This window comes from Mustela putorius, unplaced genomic scaffold, assembly GCF_011764305.1.
Source record: "Mustela putorius furo isolate JIRA1106 unplaced genomic scaffold, ASM1176430v1.1 tig00003858_pilon_pilon_pilon, whole genome shotgun sequence".
Classification (NCBI taxonomy): Eukaryota; Metazoa; Chordata; class Mammalia; order Carnivora; family Mustelidae; genus Mustela; species Mustela putorius.
In genome coordinates, this window is record NW_025422010.1 from 40,338,574 (window position 1) to 40,359,269 (window position 20,696).

The window sequence follows — 20,696 nt, forward strand, 5'->3', positions numbered from 1 at the left end:
AGTGAAGTCTCCTGGTGAGTGACACTGGCTCTGGAATCAGTTGAGCTGGATTTGATTTCTTTATCCTTCTCTTTCTAGCCATATGACTTTGAACATGTTCCTTGGGAACAGAATACCTTCCTGAGTTACAGGGCACTTATCTGATACCCAGCAATCTCATATTTAATGAAAGACTAGAACCTAGGCAGACTCCGAGAGATGTTTAATATGCTCCAAGATGCACAGCTTGTCTGCAGTGATTAAGGGTTCCCTAGCTCTGGCTGTTCTCTTTGGCAGCTCTTCCTGTCCCTATTAGCTATCAAGCTGGGGGGTGGAAACACAAAGATGAACAAATCAGACACAATCCTTGCCTACAAGAGTCTCTCATGTCATGGGTAAGGAGAACAAAAGGAGGGGTATTTTGTGTCAAAGTATAGGGAAAGCATTAGGGAAGAAGATACACAAGAGACAGGCACATGGAAATGCACAGGAGGGAGGGTGGAGGGTTCTGTGTCAAACAACATGCCTGCAAAACTGTACAGCTTTTAGCCAAATGAGCCACAAGGAGCAGTGGGAAAGGAGGCTGCAGAGAGAGGTCACAGTTTCTGGGTAAGGGGCACAGTGAGTGCTAGCCCACGGTTGGAAGTGGCCTGTAGGACATGGGGAATCTTCGAGAGGTGTCCATCAGGAGAACGGGATGCTCAAATGTGCTTTTAGTGTGTCCTAATGACAGTGCGGTGGATGGAGAGCAAAGAAATGGAGATGAGGAGACCAGCTCTCAAGTTATTACCAGTGAGAGAGGATGAGGTCGGAGCCAGGCTGTGGTAATTAGGATGCAAAGGAGAGCAGAGGAAAAAAAAATGATGCCCATAAAAATCAATAGTCTAATTACTGTTTCTGCAAAAAGACAACATGACTGGTGATGACAGAGTTGTAGAGTAGAACTGGCCCCAAATGATTCCACCTGGCATCTTTTCTCCAGTACCATGGGAAGTAATCATCCAGTCCTTGCTTGAATGTTTACAGTGATGGGGAGATCACCACCTCATGACTGATAAGTTTTGTTACTATAAGGAGGAACTTCCTTTTAGGGAATTAAACATTGCTATGTGGAACTCACTATCAGCTCTAGACGAGGACAAGAAATACTGCTCTGATATACGGATGCTTTGAATTCCAAGGTAGATGAATCCCCCATCTGTGCCAAGCTTTTCCTAAGAAACTGTGGTAATAAGAGTGTGTGTGGGGGGGATGCCTGGGTGGTTCAGTCAGTAAGCTTCTGCCTTCAGCATGGGTCATGACCCCAGGGTCCTGGGGTTGAGCTCCACATGGCGGGAAGCCTTCTTTCCTTCCCCCACTCCCCCTGCCTGTGTTCCTGCTTGTGCTCCTGCTCTTGCTGTCTCTCTGTGTCAAATAAATAAATAAAATCTAAAAAAAAAAAAGAATGTGAGCGGGAGGTAGGCTAGCCTGCAGATCCACAATATAAAGATAGGGGGCGCTCTCCCAAGTTTGTTTGTTTTTTTTGTTTTTGGTTTTGTTTTGTTTTGTTTTTTGGAAGACGGAGTCCTTTCTCTGTCGCTGTATCGCAGGATTATGCCTATTAGGCACTACCAAAATCACTCGTATGAATACTTTTGCTAATAAAAGTGGTCAGGCATGGTGGAAGGATGTGGGAGGACAGGGGACAGGGATGGGGACATAACATCTCACCAGCACTGAAAAAACGTATTTTTATATTTTAAAACATGTTTATGTATTATTTAAAAATTAGATAATATAGGGGTGCCTGGGTGGCTTAGGTTAAGTGTCCAGCCCTTGGTTTCAGCTCAGGTCATAATCTCACTGTCCAGAGATTGAGCCCTGAGGTGGTCTCCACGTTCAGCAGGAAGTCTGCTTGAAGATTCTCTCTCTCTCTCTGCCCCTCCCCCCATTCAGGTACACAAACTCTCTCAAATACATAAATAGATCTTTAAAAAAATTAACTGAATATAAAAATAGTTACCAGATTGTTCTACAGTCACTCAAAGTGACTTCTAAAAGGAAGCCTTTTCTGTCTGATATGACTCTTGATACTCACTATGCCTGGAACAGCTTCTACTGAGAAAGGCCCTGAGTGGCTGTTCTGAGACGTCCTGTGGAACTGAAGTTTGGAAACTGTAAAGTAGTTATTAGTAAAAGCTGCCTTAATTGATTGTTCCGGATGGTGGCTACAGGGTTCCACTAGGAGAGGGCAAACCGCACTTTTGCTTGCTTGTTGGCTTCCTTGGATTTTGTAGAAGCAATTGCTCCTGATGGGAAGTAGGGAGGGAGCATTGGGGGAAAGGAGACATTGGTTTCAGAGGAGCATTATCTCTTAGGTCACAAAAAAGCGTTTGTGAGATCAAGGAGCAGGCGAGGCCAGGCCCTGGTTCGGAACTCTGTTTTGCAGTAAAAGCCAGTGTAATTTGAAGGCACATTCTGTAGCTTCTTTGATTACAGTCATAAATCAGCATGGTTTGCTATTGACTGAAGACAGGTATAATCCATTGTTAGGAGATTTTGTTTCCTCTTAAAAGTACTGTATTATCTCATCAATCTCCTCTTGGGGGAAAAAATCACTGAATGTGTTCATGGCATCCATTTTGGTGAACTAGCCCGTAATTACCATGTATATATACACATATATCTAATATGAAGAGTTTTTATCACCAGCACTTTATGCCCCATTGTAAGTCAAGTACTCTGCTGCTCCTGTGTTTATTACAGCTGTGGAGGAAAACATTAGTTTTAACAAAATGATCAAATGTGCATTGCAGGACATTTATCTCCATAATCCTAACATAAAGTGGAATGACATTATTGGACTCGATGCAGCCAAGCAGTTAGTCAAGGAAGCTGTTGTGTACCCTATCAGGGTAAGGATGGGAAGCCTCTTGGGGGTGGTTTCTGTTCATTGTCCACCGGACAAACTGTATGTCACACACCCATCAGGAAGAGGACAGGATGTTCTTCTGTCATCGCCTTAACTTTTGGGCTGTGTCACAATATTTGGTTAAACATGGAAGTACCAAGGCCCAGGCCACTGCAGGCAGTTCGAAATCCTGTTACATACTGGGTCAAGGCAGGGTCTGCTCAAGTGATCATTTTAGATCTAAGACTTGTCAGTTCCTACAGATTGGTTCAAATTAGCCTGCCTCCCTAAAAATATACTTACTATAGTAGAAATGCCTCCTGTAGGAGAGGGCCTCTCACTTTGTTTCTACAGATCGCCCTCCCCCTTGACCCCCTTCATCTAGGGTTCTGTTTCTGACTTTTTGTAAACACCAGGCAGCCCCTTCCAGGGCACTGGCCAGGAAAGCCATTGTATCATGCTCACTGCTCTTTCCTGACAAGTCTTTGTGCGGAGCAGTTCATGAAACAGGAAGGAAAAGAGAAAAACAAGACATTCCATGTTGGGTTTGCAAGTGTGGTGATGAGAAGGTCTGTGTACCCCATAGCTGTGGCTGTATAACAGACCACCCCAAGACGTTGTGCATTTGGTAGGCAGTCTGGGTGGCGGGAGGCAGTCTGGGCTGGAGCCTGGGAAAGCTGGTGTAGACAGGATGACTGAGACTTGTCCACGTGCCTCTCCTCCCCCAGCAGGCAGGAAGGTGGCACAGACTTCCCAGACAGAAGCAAGAAAGGGCTGGTGCCACTCCAACAGCATTTTCCACGTCTCTTCTTATAGTTCCTATATTTTCAAGTCTCTTCTTATATTTGCTGATGTTTCATTGGCCAAGGTCATAGGGCCAAGTCCAGATTCTAGTGTCGGAGAAATATACTCTCTCGGTGGAAGGAGCTGCAGCTAATTTGTGGCCATTTTCTGTGATCTCCCGCAGTCAAGATAACACATTTGTTGTATTGACTAATCTATTGATTCTTATCACTGAGATAAGAATGCAGACCCTAAATTTTGGCTGCTTCTAGTCTAATGAGACAAAAATCAGTAAATCTGGATGGTCTCCCTGCCTTTTCTTCCTGTATTCAGACATGGGAGGTAAGAAATATACTGGCATTCAGATTTAGTAGAAATTTATTCTCTTTCCTCTGAGTGGCTCTACAGTACAAGTCTTCCGGGAAAGGATGGACATCTCATTGGAGCTCTGGGAATGTCATCTCCATGGTGTTATAAGCTTTGTGTGTGATGGCATGGAGATTTTGGCAACAGCATCAGCAAGAAAACAGGAGCTTAGTTACAGTTTTACTATCGTTTTTCCTTCTCCCTTGTTCTCTATCAGCTCTGCTTACTATCCCCGACTGTCTGGATTTGAACTAATGGGAGAGAATCATGGAAGTTTGTGGAATATGGAAGTCCATGCATGTCCTCTTTGGAGTTTGTGTCTCAAGGCATTCAGCACTGAATGTTCCCGACTTCTAAATCAGGCTTTGCCATAGCTTTGTGCTTTATTCGCATACACCGTTGTTGGCTGGTTTTAGTGTTTACCTTAAAGGGCATTCCTGGTTCACAACATTCCAAAGATTGCCAAATACCCTGTACACAGAACTCCAGGAGAAATGATGTTATGTATGTAGGAAATAACTACTGTAACAGAGAAGGAAAGTACCACATATGCCTTTCTTTTCCTTAAAACAAATACTGCTCTTTTAAAAGCCACAAAAATTAAGCCGGGCATTGCTATTAAGTGTGAAAGTAAAATGGGGAGAAATCAGATGTAAACAGAAGCAAGCAGTGAGCCTCAACAAAAGGAAGACCTGACTCGTTGTGCTGTGTTTCTCCCCAGCTTCCTTCATTTGTCTGTGCTGAGGGTGTGCCGGCTGACATACTGATTCCAAACCTCATGTTTGTTCCTTGTTTCCATAGTATCCGCAGCTGTTTACAGGAATCCTTTCGCCCTGGAAAGGTCTACTGCTGTATGGTCCTCCAGGTAAAGGAATCTTTCTGATTTGGACTTGATGTGAAGTGTGGATGCCGAGGGTGAGCTGGCCTGTCTGTCCTCATTCAGGCGGGGGGCTAAGGACCCCTGGGTGGCCACCTCCTTTTCCACTTGGGAGACTGACTTCTATCTGTGAGCAGAGGAACGGAGTGCAGGGGTCACTTGCATTTTATCCTCATGTGTCTCTAGGCACAGGAAAGACCTTACTGGCTAAAGCTGTGGCCACGGAGTGTAAAACCACCTTCTTTAACATTTCTGCATCTACCATTGTCAGCAAATGGAGAGGGGATTCAGAAAAACTTGTTCGGGTAGGAATTCTTGATTTTATATTTTTTTACAATAAGCTCCAACAGAATACAGTGGTTCAACATGATGTTAGAGCTTATTTGTTTTTAAGTATTTGTATGCTAGAATTTATCCTGGATTTTGATGACCAAAAGCCCAGGAGATAGATTGACTATTATATGTGGATATTAATCCTGTTCCCATCAGCAAAATATGATCTCCTTTCCTTTGGGGATGTGACCAGCAGTGCTTTTTTGATTCCTGTAGCTTAGGAATGGAAGCGGGGACAAAGGTTGTTTAGGAAGTGGAATATTTTTTTTTCTTCCTCCAAGAAACATTTATTTTTAAGCATGTGCAGTATATTCAGCTAACGTTTATCGAGAAGCTACTAGCATACGCTAGTACCTACACTAGATACCCTCAGAAAGAATCAAGAAATTGAAAACAATTATCTTTTTTCAGATGCTCTCAGCAACTTTCCTCCACAGTGCCCCATAGCTTTACAGTTTTTTCCTCTCCTTAGTAGAGAAATAGAAAATATATTTTATATAAAATATAATACAAAATTTTTTACTATAAAATTTTACTATACTTTCTGGCACCTTAAGAGAACATCTGTTTATGATTTAACACCTCAATGTAAGGTGGGTCCTTCTCAGAAATCCTGTTAAACTGTTGAATTCTGTAGAATGCCTGGAAAGTAATCAATACCAAGTCAATGTAAGTACTATATATTTTCTGAAAAGAAATTACTCTAAAATATTATGCTTAAGTTACATTCCCTTGGATGATTCATTTTCAAAATATTATGGCTTCCTTGGAAGTCATAATGGAATATTTTTATAGGATTGATTTACCTAAAATGGTCTATCATTTATTACTTTGATTCTTTTCTCAAGTTACTTTAAATGTGTAAGTTTTTACAGTTCTTATCACCGCTTCACGATTGTAATTCGTGGAAATCCACGTTGACATCTGTTTCTTTGTTCTTTGAGTCTACCCCATCTAAAGGTGGGGTTGGAACTCACCTGTTCCTAAATTTGTGGGTTCTATGTGATTCTAGTTAGTTTGATGTCAATTAGTTAAAATCCAGCTAACTATAAAATCTTCATCAGCCTGAAGACTTTTTCTTTTTTTAACATTCCATTTCTATGGGCTGAAGAACAATAAAACTTTTACAAGATGCCCCCAGAATCAGTTTAGATTTCTCTTCTGTCATGAAAAGTGGTGTTCACAACTGTGAGCACTAAACACTGCAAGAAGCTCAAAGAAAGATTACATTATATTCCCTGGACAGAGAAGAATAAATTCAAATATATTATGATTATTCTTTTTTCTTAAAGATTTTATTCACTTATTTCAGAGACAGAGAGTGAGAGAGAGGGCAAGCATGAGCAGTGGGAGAGGCAGAGGGAGAAGCAGATTCCTCGCCAAGCAGGGAGCCTGATGTGGGACTCGATCCCAGGACCCTGGGATCATGACCTAAGCAGAAGGCAGTCACTTAACTGGCTGAGATACCCGATTGCCCCTCTTACGAATATTCTTTTTTTTTTTTTTTAAAGATTTTATTTATTTATCTGATGGACAGAGATCACAAGGAGGCAGAGAGGCAGACAGAGAGAGAGGAGGTCTCCCCCTGAGCAGAGAGCCCAGTGTGGGGCTTGATCCTAGGACCCTGGGATCATGACCTGAGCTGAAGGCAGAGGCTTTAACCCACTGAGCCACCGAGGCGCCCCTCTTGTGAATATTCTTAACGAAGACTGAAACTACTAAAAGAATTATCTTGTTTAATGTTGGATAACCAGAAAAGTCACTTAACAGGGATTCTCCATTCTGTGAACATTTTATTTAACTAAAGTTATCCTTTGCTTCAGTATTATTTTGTTAGGATTCTAAGGGTGAGGAAATGAGTCCTTCCCCCAGTTCTCCCCTTCCTTTATCATATATTTGAAAAAAAAAATAACTAGTGTTGGGGAGCCTGGGTGGCTGAGTCAGTTAAGCGGCTGACTGACTCTTAATTTCAGCTCAGGTCATGCTCTCAGGGTCCTTGGAATCAAGCCCCACATCAGGATCCACAATCAGCAGGGAGTCTTCTGAAGGATTCTCTCTCTCCCTTTGCCCCGAATCACACTCCCTCTCTTTCTCTAAAATAAGTAAATATTTTAAAAAATAACTAGTATTTTTGGGAAGAAAAAAGGGTACAAAAGGAAATATAGACCCCTGAGTCCTCTTCCTAGAGGCAACTACTACAATCTGCTAGTGCAGCCTTTTAGAAAATTTATCTGTATCTATATTAAGACCAACAACTTCATCCATATCTCCTTCCTTATTAAATACAAGTAGGAATATACTACACAATACCCTTCTTTTACTGAGTTTTTTGTTTGTTTTGTTTTTTGTATAATTTTTATTTTTTTTAATTTCTTTTCAGTGTACCAGAATTTGTTGTTTATACACCACACCCAGTGCTCCATACAATATGTGCCCTCCATAATACCCACCACCAGACTCACCCAACCTCCCACCCCCCCACCCCCGTCCCTTCAAAACCCTCAGATTGTTTTTCAGAGTCCATAGTCTCTTATGGTTATCCACGCCCAACTCCCTTCTCCTCTCCATCTCCCCATGTCCTCATGTTATTTCTTATGCTCCACAAATAAGTGAAACCATATGATAATTGACTCTCTCTGCTTGACTTATTTCACTTAGCATTAATCTCTTCCAGTCCTGTCCATGTTGATACAAAAGTTGGGTATTCATCCTTTCTGATGGAGGCATAATACTCCATTGTATATATGGACCATATCTTCCTTATCCATTCGTCCATTGAAGGGCATTTTGGTTCTTTCCACAGTTTGGCAACCGTGGCCATTGTTGCTATGAACACTGGGGTATGGATGGTCTTTCTTTTTCCTACGTCTGTATCTTTGGAGTAAATACCCAGTAGTGCAATTGCGGGTCATAAGGAAGCTCTATTTTTAATTTCTTAAGGAACATCCACACTGTTTCCCAAAGTGGCTGCACCAACTTGCATTCCCACCAACAGTGTAAGAGGGTTCCCCTTTCTCCACATCCCCTCCAACACATGTTGTTTCCTGTCTTGCTAATTTTGGCCATTCTAACTGGTGTAAGGTGGTATCTCAATGTGGTTTTAATTTGAATCTCCCTGATGGCTAGTGATGATGAACATTTTTTCATGTGTCTGATAGCCATTTGTATGTCTTCATTGGAGAAGTGTCTGTTCATATCTTCTGCCCATTTTTTGATATGATTACCTGTTTTGTGTGTGTTGAGTTTGAGGAGTTCTTTATAGACCCTGGATATCAACCTTTTGTCTGTACTGTCATTTACAAATATCTTCTCCCATTCCGTGGGTTGCCTCTTTGTTTTGTTGACTGCTTCCTTTGCTGTGCAGAAGCTTTTGATCTTGATGAAGTTCCAAAAAATTCATTTTTGTTTTTGTTTCCTTTGCCTTTGGAGACATATCTTGAAAGAAGTTGCTGTGGCTGATATTGAAGAGGTTACTGCCTATGTTCTGATCACCAAGACAGCACGGTACTGGCATAAAAACAGACACATAGACCAGTAGAGAGCCCAGATATGGACCCTCAACTCTATGGTCAAATAATCTTCGACAAAGCAGGAAAAAATATACAGTGAATTAAAAGACAGTCTCTTCAATAAATGGTGCTGGCAAAACTGGACAGCTATATGTAGAAGAATGAAACTCACCATTCTCTTACATCATACACAAAGATAAACTTGAAATGGATAAAAGACCTCAACATGACACAGGAATCCATCAGAATCATAGAGAACACAATACCCTTCTATACCTTTTGGTTTTTTCCCACACTCAACAATATAACTTGGTTATTGTTCCAAACTATTATAGACAGAACAGTTCTTTTATAAGTCTGCATGGCATTTCTTTGCCTGAGTATACCAAAAAGTATTTTACCAGCCTTTTCTTAGTGGACATTTAGGTTGTTTCTAGTCTCTTGCCATCATGAACAAAGCTACAGTAAACAATCTCACTATATACATGTCCTTGCATGCATAGTAATGTAGAACCATTTCTCTGAAGTCAAGTTGCTAGGTCAGAGAGAATGAAAAATCATCAATTGCCAAATTGCCTCACAGCAGCTTTGCACCAGCTTGCACACCTATCAGTGATGTGCGTGTTTGCTTTCCCCCACCCTGGTCAACACTGTGTAGAACCCCAATTTAAAAATCTTTTTCAATCTGATAATGAAACTAATATTTTGATGCTCAAATATGCATTTATTTAATTCTGAATGAACTTGAGCATCTTCTTATAAGTTTAGAAGATATTTATATTTTCTTATTTTCTGTAAAATGCAGTTTTGGTTTTGGATATTTAAAAAAATGTTTTCAGGAGGAAAACAGATAACCTCTGCCAACCTTGAAAGATCTCATCTTCTGTCCTTTCAGAAGTTATTTTCTGAGCTCTTGGAAGGACCCTCACCTGGAAAATCTTGGTCATGCTGTCAAGATCTTTACTATGAAGCTTTCAGATAAAGAGAGCCCTTCAGAGTCTTCCTCTAAATCAGAGGCACATTCCTACCATTTGTTTCTCTTTCTAGTCCAATTAAAGAGTTATTTATAGGGAACTCTTGGGTTATGTTCCTCCCTCCCCTCCTAATGTTCTTGCCTCCTAGGAATTGATGCTCTTGAATAGTTGAGTGGTCTCTTCAGCAAATGCACACACCTGTTGGTGCTTACATCTTTCAACACTCTTCCCTGCCCCCCAATCATATGATTTTACTTCCTCCAAGTACTTTAGAAGATTTTAGACTAATGCTTCCAGAGCACTTACCCGGAATTCTATATATTCTCTGGCACTGGAAAGAGCAGTGGCGTGGTCAATATGGAGACATGGGCTCCAGATGTGGTTCTCCTTCCAACTGGTTGTTTGGTTTTTTAGAGCCTCTCAGTCCCTATGCCCTTTAGGGAGCACCTTAAAAACACGTGTGGTTCTATTAAAAAGTTCTGATATTCCACTTTTCATTAAGTAGATGCTGCTTTTGCGACATCCTTAATATCAGTTATATTGGGGCGCTTTTTTTTTTTTTTTTTTTTTTTTGGTGATAAGTGAAACAAGTTGCTGGCTTCTAATGAGAGGGTCTCTATAGTGTCTTAAGAGACATTTGTGATGTGTGTCCCAGCATTGACACTGTTCCTTCAGTTCATTAGGCTGAGCCAACTGTCTTGGCCAAATTAAGTAGGATTCTGTGAAAGGAAAACACTTGAGGATGAGCATGGTCATACCACACGTGCACGCAGCAGTGAAGGTGAGGGATTTCTGGCTCAGTGACAGGGAGACCTGTAAGGGATAACCTGCCACTACTCATGAAAGCCACAATCTGGCCTTCTCTGGGCTCTTCTCCTCTCATTTGTTCTGCGCTGCTTTGCTAGTGCTAAGTGACATGGAGAATAAATCCCCTATGCCTATTAAAGAACCTCTATTCTTTTCTAAATCTCTACTGCTTTCTCCGATCAACCAGTGAAGAATTGTATATGGTGCTCAAGAGATCAGTTTCAAGGTTAAAAAAAAAAAAAAGGTTTAGTTTTTTATACTCTTTTCATCACCACCACATCTCCCTTTAGAGCTCTTTATTTTGTTTTTATATGTCTGTTCTTTTGCTGGCTGCTCTCCTGTTCTTGTTCAATCTATAATATTTTATTTTGGAATGGAACATTTTTTTTCAATTGGGAATTGCCTTCAAGCACCTGAGCCTACCAAACAGCAGTGTTTGGAGTGGTATGGGGACCCCACAGAGTAATCTGGGGAGCAGAAAGGGGCAAAATTCTTCAGCCTTGTTACCCAACATGGGAACTGTATCCACTCCCTACAGTTCTTCCTTCTGAGAACAATCTTCATTGTCCCTAAAGGTTAAGGGAAAATCATCAAATGACTTTCCACATTCCAAGGCTTTTGTGTCCTTATGGAACATGTTCTTGGCAGGGAGTCTCAGGGGCTAACTAACTGACTAGAAGCTCAAGCACTGAGTTTTATCTTAAGCTCTCCCATTTATGGTTAGTAACCTTGAGCTAACCACTAACTCTCTCTGGCTCTAATCTTATCAAGTGATAAGTAGAAATAATTGGACCACCCATGGGATTTTGCTAAGGAGAAAAATTGCAATGATTATAAAATTACTGTGGAAGAACAGAGTGCAGCATAAATCCTTAATAGTACAGCCAGCCTAAGCTTTTCATCTCTGGGAGCATCAGTGAACTTGAACTTAAGTGTATGAATTTGAACATGTGGTTGCTTTTCTCCCTCCCAGGTGTTATTTGAACTTGCCCGCTATCACGCCCCCTCCACCATCTTCCTGGACGAGCTGGAGTCAGTGATGAGTCAGAGAGGCACTGCTCCTGGGTAACAGACAGGGGGGTTTTTTGGGTCATCACTTCTCCCCTCTTGTAAGTGTGTTTGATGGTCGGAAGCCCATCGACATTTACCAGCAGAACGAGCCTATTAATAAGCCCACAAATTTTCTGCAGACACATGGAAAGGTCTTTAAATTAGATCCTGTTAACTGAATAGCTGATTTAAGTAGTTTTTATAACCGGAGGAAATGTCATCCTCCCCACAGAGTGGTTTTCAGGACTGAAGATCACCCAGCCCCATGATCCCCGGCTGCCATCACGGTCTCGCCGGCCCAGAATAGCTGCCTGTGACCACTGCCTCTGGAGCCAGAGGGGCTGCCTGTGGGGAATGGGGCTGCAAAGGCTAAGGCCAAGGGGCAGCCCTTGACAAGGTGTGTGAGGCCGGGGAAGCCACCACTTCTCTGTGACATCAGGTTGTGGCTCAGCCTGATTTTAAATATATCACATACATTATCTCTAAAGATGAAGTGTCCACTAATGTCCCCAGCAGGAAAGCACACATCTCAGACTGCTGTGAGCCTCCTATGTGTGTGTGTTTTAAGAAAGTCTGTCTTCGTCAGAAGTATTCTTCTTTGAAACTTTTTACTAAACCTGGCTTGGAAAAACACATCTCTGGCAAATCTCAACACAGCTGCATTTATTAATGGCCTCTAATGGTCCATTATCAAGGCCGAACTAATAGTAATAAAAGGCAAATATTTAGCTTCTTGGATGTATAACTACAATATAATTTATGAAATTTTACTTATTGAAAATCATTTTCCTAATGGCAAAGCAACCATTAAGATGCACCCAAGAGACATGGCATTGATGACACTGATTGAAATGGGACAGTTGCCATGGCTTAATGGGTGCTAGTGAGCCCCAGGCTGGGACACCCTGTCTCTCTCTTCAGGACCTGATGGGAACAGACCAGTGCACCGGCACCCGGCTGGGCACCCACCAGACAGATCAACCACCCTACTGGTCATTCCCTCTGCAAAGACCCGGCCCACCTGGCCTGCCTCACCAGAGTGACCTGTGTGCTTGTTCCTTCTCCGCTCCCAGGGTTCCCCCCAGCTTTGAACAGGCTGATTTGGGAACTTCATCAACTGTCCTAGGGTGTACTCCAGGGTTTGTGTGGAACGTCAGCTTCCTTGTCTGGAACTTGGATCCTAAAACTAGAGTCTTCAAAGGGTCAGGGAATAAGGGCAGGTGCTCTGAAGATTTCATGGGTCATATGATGTTAAAAGATTAATTATGAGTCATTGATAAATAAATATATAACTATGTTGTGAGACTGTCCTTTCTCTTAGGACAAGGCAGTTTGATGGTGAGTGGCACAGTTCTTAAAAAAAAAAAAACAACAAAAAAAAACACATACCTAATCTATGCTGCCACCGTGCACATGCAGAGATGAGAGGCTGGCTGTCGTGTGGTCCAGGAAACGGATTTTTTTGTCCTTTTACTTTAATCTTTACAAGAAAAGAGGAAGGAGAGCCTGCTGAATGTAGTCAGTACTTAGAGCCAGTCTACATTGTTAGGTCCTGTACTGAGGTCCTTCTTGCTGGAGGGGTCTTGGCCGTGATGGAGGAGGGGCTCAGAAGGTGAGTTTGCATGGAAGACAGTCCTCATCTGCTGTGTGGGGCAAGCATACTTTCTGTGTCATTGTCTTGTCTCTTATTAGAAGAGAATGAAACAGATTCATCATGGTAGCTCATTTCTTTTCTTCAACAGATTATATCCACAAATTATACTAAAGGAAATACTGTGTATAAATGTACTTTCATGCCTGCTACCAAAATGGAAGGATTCTTCTCAATTACACCGTGTTTACCAAGGGCAGATAGCGCTGTAGGGGAACATGGTTGCTTTGAGTCCATTGGGGCTACTGTCTACTTTTCAGCTCTTTTCTAGCACACTGCCAGCCTTTGGATTTCTTTTCAATATTGTCACTATATTCATTTACTTCCTTTCTATCACCTTCTATGTGAAAATAGTACCATACTGTTTGTTTCCTCCAACCTTAGTACGAGTGGCTCCTTAGAATGAGACAGGGAACCTGTTCTACAGAGACAGTCATTGATGTGAGTGCCAGTCTTGTCCTAGAAGCAAAGGCTCCACATCTTGCAATAATCTCCCCTCTGTGTCCCTTTGTAGCGGAGAACATGAAGGAAGCCTTCGGATGAAGACAGAGTTACTGGTGCAAATGGATGGGCTGGCTCGCTCAGAAGATCTCGTGTTTGTCTTAGCAGCCTCTAACCTGCCATGGTAAGAGATCTTAGTATATTTTAAATACATTTTTAATAAAGATTTGAGAGAGAGTGTGTGTAGGTATGCAGCAGGGAGAGACAGAGAGAGATGGAAAAGGAATCTTAAGCAGACTCCCCGCTGAGTGCAGAGCCCTATGTGGGGCTCAATTCCACTACCTGGGATCATGACCTGAGCCAAGACAGTCTAATGCTTAACCGACTGAGCTACCCAGGTGCCCCTTGATACATTTTCATGAGCCAGTGAGTACAGATGAAGACACTGTGTTGACCATTTTGGGCAAAGTCTCATGGTTTGGTTCCTGCCCTGGAAGATTAATCAGAAGTCTTTCCTGGTCAAGTCCTCAGTCCTTACTATCTGTACCAGGAAAGAATCTGCCTTAATAGAAGGAACATAGGCCAGGACTACCACTAACAATATTCAAAATGGACATTCTGGGGTGTCTGGGTCACTCAGTTGGTTATGTGTCTGACTTCAGTTCAGGTCGTAATCTCAGGGTTTTGGGATCGAGGTCCCATGCTGAGCCCCACGTCAGGGTCCATGCTCAGAGGGAGTCTATTTCTTCCCCTCCCTCTGCCTCTCCTGCTTGTGATCTCTCTCTCTCTCTCTCTCAAATAAATAAATAAATAAATAAAATCTTTAAAAACATAAAATGGACATATATTTTGAGTTTCAAGTCAAATTATTTACTCTAAGTAGGGTTTTGGCAGAGAACTATAAAGTGCTAAAATCTTCAGGCAGGATTCAAGGAATATTCCAGAAATAATATGCTTATACTTTAAGAGTATTAAAATCAAACTCTTTTTTAAATTAGGAAACTCTTTAATGTTGCATAGTAAATAGAAAGCTAAATAATCTCTAATTGAAAATATAATCTACTCACAGAGTCTTTTATTCAAATTGTATCCCAGAGTGGTTTAAGAACAGTTCTAGAAGTGGAATTGGGAAATAAGTGAGGTTGACTAGGGAAAAACAATATCTACTTGGAGAGTGTATTTTTAAAAAATAATGATAATCCCTTTATAGTTCCAATACTATTTTCACATATATTATTTCTTTTGAGCTGCAGGTAAGACAGGACACAGATAAGGAAGTGCTATTTTTCCCATTCAAAGACAGGTACCAAAGTCAAGGAAGGTCAATCCACCCAAAATCCAAAGCAAATCTGCCACGGAGCTGGGACTTGTAACTTGTATCCCCTCACACTCACCCCTACCCCATCCATTTCTGTTTCCACATTCAAAGATGAAAGAGAAACTCTTCTGCTGTTTCTCTTGCTGGTTATCTAAGCTCCCAAAGAAGTCACTGAAAAGTTGTTCAGTTCACATGTAATCTGTTATTTTAAATATATTCTTAATTTCAACCTGGCTCCAACTCCCCTGAAATTTATAAGACTTCACTAATGTGTAAGGTGATCAGCACTTTATGTGTTCACGATAGAGGTATTTACATACAATATTAAAGTGAAATCCAAGCAGAGAACTGTCATTTAAATGTGATTGTGAAATCCCTCAGAGAAAGAATCTCCATTGCTTCATCCATTTGAAATAGGGTTGATCATAAGCACTTTACTCCTATCCCAGGTGATGTGGGAGTCAGCTGGAGAGGGTCTGTGTATGGCTCCGGGAACATCTGTGTGTGTCCCCTGGGGAGACCTACACATTCTCTGCAGGAAAAGAGAAACTTCTGCTCCCAGGGAATATGTAGGACTTTGTTGAGGAAGTTACTGTGCTGCCACAGTTTCCCTGAGGTCATCAATTTTTGGTAAACACCAACTAAAATGATCAGAGAAGAAAAAAAAGGCTAACACTCAAATATTAAAGAAGTCTTTAAAGGCTTTTCCAAAAGAATTGCCCCTCATCTTGGCAAATAGCAAATACATGGCTTTGCCTACATCATGACAATGTACCGTGGAACCAATATGTTTTTTCTGTATGTTTCTATATGTTCTATAGCAATGCTGGGCTCTAAAAAAAGCTTACTACGAAAAATTCCAGACACTAAAGAAGAGGAGAAAGCACCCATCATTTCCCAGTTTCAGTAACTAACATTTGCCTGATCGATAGATTTTTAAAGATTTTATTAATTTGAGAGGGAGAGAGCATGCACAGAAGGAGAGGGAGAAGCAGACTCCCCACAGAGCAAGAAGCCCAGCACGGAGTTTGATCCCAGGATCCAGAAATCATGACCCGAGCTGAAGGCAGATGCTTCTGGCTGACTGAGCCACCCAGGCGCCCCTTGTCCACTGATTTAATCTATTCCTGCCCCCTCCCTCGTTTTGCTACGGTACCTTAAAATAGATCCCAGATTGTTCTGTCCCTATCGTCATGTCACTTCTCACAAATATACCTCAGTACACATCTTTCTAAAAAAGGACATTTTCTTCCATTACTGTACAATGCCATTACTACCCCCAACAAAATCAACACCAATTCCTCCATATCACTTACTACCCAGTGTTTTTTCAGATTTCCCAGATTGTTCCAAGATGTCTTTTTACAATTAATTTACTAAATTGATATCCAAACAAGGTTTGCACTTTGTGATTTCCTTTAAGCATCCTTTGATCTAGAACACACCTCCTCTCCTTTTTTTCCCACTTGCCATTGACTTGATCGTCAGGGAAACTGTCCTGTAATACGTCTGAAGAGTCTGGATCGTACTCACTGTATCCTTTGATGGGAAAAATAATACTTAGGGAATAGCAATCTCATGATTTCAGGCGCTCCTTGCTAACTGGATTATCATTCTTCCTTGGCCTCTTGATCGGGCAGAACTAGGGAAATACATAGTTTTAAAAAGAAGCAAATAATGACGTCATACTAGTATTTCCCATTCAAATTTAAGATTATCAGAGCTTTAGTTAAATTATTTGATTTTATGTTTGTACCTTTTCTCTAATTGTGAAAATCCTCTTTTTTTTTTTTTTTTTTTTAAGATTTTATCTATTTATTTGACAGAGAGAAATCACAAGTAGATGGAGAGGCAGGCAGAGAGAGAGAGAGGAAAGCAGGCTCCCTGCTGAGCAGAGAGCCCAATGCGGGACTCGATCCCAGGACCCTGAGATCATGACCTGAGCTTAACCCACTGAGCCACCCAAGCGCCCCTGAAAATCTTATTTCTTAACACTAATATAATTAATATGCACTCAATCCTAGGATATAGATGTATTTTGTATTTGTATATGGAACACAGTTTCTCAGTAATGATACCAATACTCTTATGACAGCAACATTTTGATGAGCATGACGGTACACACCTGGCCTGAAACGGAAGTGCTAAACCCAGATTTCTTTACCCCAGCACTACTGATATTTTGGGCCAGATAATGCTTTGTGGGGGCCTGTCCTATGCATTGTGTGATGCTAGGCGGCATCTCTGGCCTTGCCTCACTAGATACCAGTAGCACTGCTCCCTATTGCAACAAAAATTATTTGTTTTCAGACATTGCCAAATGTTCCCTGGGCAGTAAAATCCTCCCCAGTTGAGACTCACTGAACAGAAGTAAGTGACAGACATTAAATAGAGACAAACTGTCACATGCTCCACAGATGAACTCTCAAGGTTTCTTTTAACTCCAAAAAATAATTGAATTTGGTTACACAAAAGGTGGCGTATGATATAAATTGTTCTGTATCTTGATTTTTTTCTGAACAAAATATTCTGAGCAGAAAGTTCATTCTTATTCCCTTGATAGCTGTGTATGTTCCATTTTGTCCATATGATAATCTATCCCTGTTACCCAGTGATGGGCATTTGGGTTATCCCTACTCTTGCTATTATGAATAATGTTGCAGTGAATAATGGTGCACATACATCACTTTGTGTATTTGCCAGTGTATCTCTGGGATAGGTTCCTGGAAATAGAATTGCTAGGTCAAAGGGTTAATGTACATGAAATTATAGTAGAGATTGCCAAATTTCCCTCCATAGAGGTTGTACATTTTGTATTCCCACTAGTGTCCTGCTTTCATTACTTAACATTATAGTGAGAACATTTCCAAAGTCATTAAATAATCCTTGAAAATTGGATTTTGTAATGGCTGTCCAAAATTCCCACTTGTGAATATACCACAATTTAGTTAATCATTCCTTTCCTGTTGAACATATATGATGCTCCCAACTCTTCTCTATTATAAATAACACTGAAATGAACTTCCTTGAGTAAAAATCTTTGACCAAAAAAATTTTTTTTTCTTTAGGACATATTTCTGGAAGTAGGATTACCGTATAAAAGAACATGGATGGTTTTTAAGCTCCTTGCTATATACTGTCCAAGTCCATCTGTGAGGAGATACTACATTCTTATTAAGGCTATTGGAACAGACCTTTATCTTGGCTTCAGGGTCTTCCATGAGAGAATAAAATTATCTGATTAAAGCAGAATGTCCTTCTGGGGGAAATAACTAAATGATACCAAACTATATCAAAACCCAATCTTAAAATCCCCAGAGATTCTTCATGGTTAGTTAGTGGTAGTTCTCACCCATAGCATCTTTCAGGGCACAAGGCTATCATATACTACTCGTTAACTTACCATTTTCCATGGGGGGAGTCCATCTGTCTCAAAGGGTTGGTCATTTCTCCCTTCTCAGCAGTGAGACAGCGTGCAGCCTCCCTCCCAAGGGGCACCTCCCTTCATTTATAGCATCACAGAATGGACCAGAAGGAAGCAAGAAATAACTGTGGCTGTGTCATTCGATGTGTAAATCAGCAATAAGGAGAATAACAAATGTTGCACTTGTAATATATTATCATTAAAATAACAGCCACGTAAGAAATGTTTAGTGAGCACAATTAGGGCTAATTTGACCTACCTCAATTGTTAAGTATGCACAAACTCAGGCCTAAGAGCCTAGAGGGAAACAAAATACTGAACAGGGTCATTAAGGCAAACACCATCTTTAGATGGCTATTTAACTTGATGGTAGTTTGTACAAAAAAGGTGTGAAAATTTTATATGCGAAGCATGCTGAAGCTCATCTCCTACTTCCTTCTGCAGAAGGGCTAGAGAGTTCGCTATCCTTGTTAAAATTAAACACCACTGAGTATGACCAAACTTTGGATTAAAAACAAGTAAGCCTCAAGCCTAATATTCAGAAGAAAGCACAAGATCCAGGAGATTATTGCACTGGGAATGTTCAAGAACTTAGATAAGTAAGAACTTACCTTATGTAAGAACTTACATAACTTACTTCTTTAAGTTTAAAGTAAGAACTTTAAGTTCTTACATAAGGTAAGTTCTTACTTATCTAAGTTTTTGAACTGACTTCTTCTTGTAGGAGCTATCTCCTCTCTGATGAGATATTTCTATAAAAATGCGTGCATGGGATTGAAAAGCTCAGTACACACAACCCCAGTTCATTCCACAATCTCTCCATGCATCTCTTGTGCTCTAGGGAAAAGCCTCATGCCTTCGTCATCATCACCCTTTAGATCAACATTTCTCTGAGTAGTCATAAGTCAGCAAGCATTATCCGAGGATAGAATCTAGTGATCTAATAAGCTCAAGAGATACTGAATTAAAGATAGCTCAACTATCTTCTCAGATCTCCTCAGTGCCTTTATGATATTATTGTGTGTTGTTGACTTTCCTAGAGAAGCTTCGAGAACGTGCTGAGCAAGTGGTACTTTCCGTACTTATTTGACCCTGGAATCCTTTCCTCAACGAGCATTTCACAAGACCAGTTTTCCATTTGAGAATGCTTTGGGAGACAGTGGTTTGCGTGAACTCACTCTGATGATCGCATCTTTTTCACTGCAATTGTATTCAGTCACGCTTGCAGGCTTTTTATTGTTCACTGTATTTTTGTGCCTACCAGTGGTCAAACTGTTTTGCTTGAAATTGCTTCTGTCCATATATAATGCCACTATCCCATGCAACAATATCGAGTCCATGATCCTCCACGTGAGGTTGATGGGTGACTCTAACACAACCAGGAAAGGGTGTGGTGCAGGACTGGCTGAGCAGGAGGTTGCTTACTAGTAACCTTGTCTTTGTCCCGTTCACCTCTTACTCCATTGGCTTGGTTCCGTCAGACAGAAAGAAGTCTTTCAACCTGGCTCTACCGTGGCATTACTCTTTCTTCTTAATGGTGCAGGCTGACTTGTGAACTGTAATTTTAAAACTAAATTTTATAAATTATACAATTAATATAACTGTTTTATGGGAAATTTAAGAGCTGGAAAGAAACACTCATAATTTTACCACTGTGACACAGGTATTATTAGCTTCTTTGTATAGGCCTTCTGGTGAAAGTGGTTTTGATATTATCATTTGTTGCCTGTGTGGCTTTCTGGGGTAGTTTTTTTTCTTCCCAAAGGGGGAATAGTTTCACTGCTTCAGCTCTGCAGAAAAGTAATACATGCTCATTAAAAACATAGTATATGCGTCAGTATTGCTTGAAACTGAACGGTCCCCTAGAGCTGTACCTTGGCAAATCTAAACCCTCCCAGAGTCTTGTGTGTGCAGTGTAGACACATATACACACAAACACATATGATAATAAATGTCATCACCCTGTGGATGCATATTATTTTCTTATATGGCTTGTTTTTTTTCCTTTTATTTCATATATTGTGGTCAATTTTGAAAATCTTCCCAATTCCATATAGAGTTCCACTGTATGGGTAGGCCATAATTGATTTGATTTTCCTTTTCTTTTTCTTGAGAGTTTTAATATGGCATCAGCCTACTGGGTCATGCTCTCCCCACCACGACTCAGCTCCCAGCTCCGCGCCACAGATACTCTTAGGTGGGAAGTAGTTTTTTTCCTTTACTGTCTGGCTGGAGTAGGGCAGGTTTTATCAAAAAAGGTTTTCATAGCCTTTTGGATAAAAGAGAAGGGGCTT

The 20,696-nt window shown here is 41.0% G+C and overlaps 1 protein-coding gene across 4 annotated transcripts in view; it reads left to right on the forward strand.

Moving 5' to 3' along the window:
- The window catches only part of KATNAL2 (katanin catalytic subunit A1 like 2), a 73,658-nt gene that overhangs the window by 44,190 nt on the left and 8,772 nt on the right, over positions 1-20,696 (forward strand). For 3 of the 4 annotated variants that reach the window (XM_045065598.1, XM_004752206.3, XM_045065597.1), the window contains 5 exons: positions 2,775-2,873; positions 4,820-4,883; positions 5,082-5,200; positions 11,492-11,583; positions 13,734-13,844. In XM_045065598.1, the coding sequence (XP_044921533.1) occupies positions 2,775-2,873; positions 4,820-4,883; positions 5,082-5,200; positions 11,492-11,583; positions 13,734-13,844 (485 nt within the window). The remainder of the gene's footprint in view (positions 1-2,774; positions 2,874-4,819; positions 4,884-5,081; positions 5,201-11,491; positions 11,584-13,733; positions 13,845-20,696) is intronic. The other variant, XM_045065596.1, reaches the window with a different exon arrangement.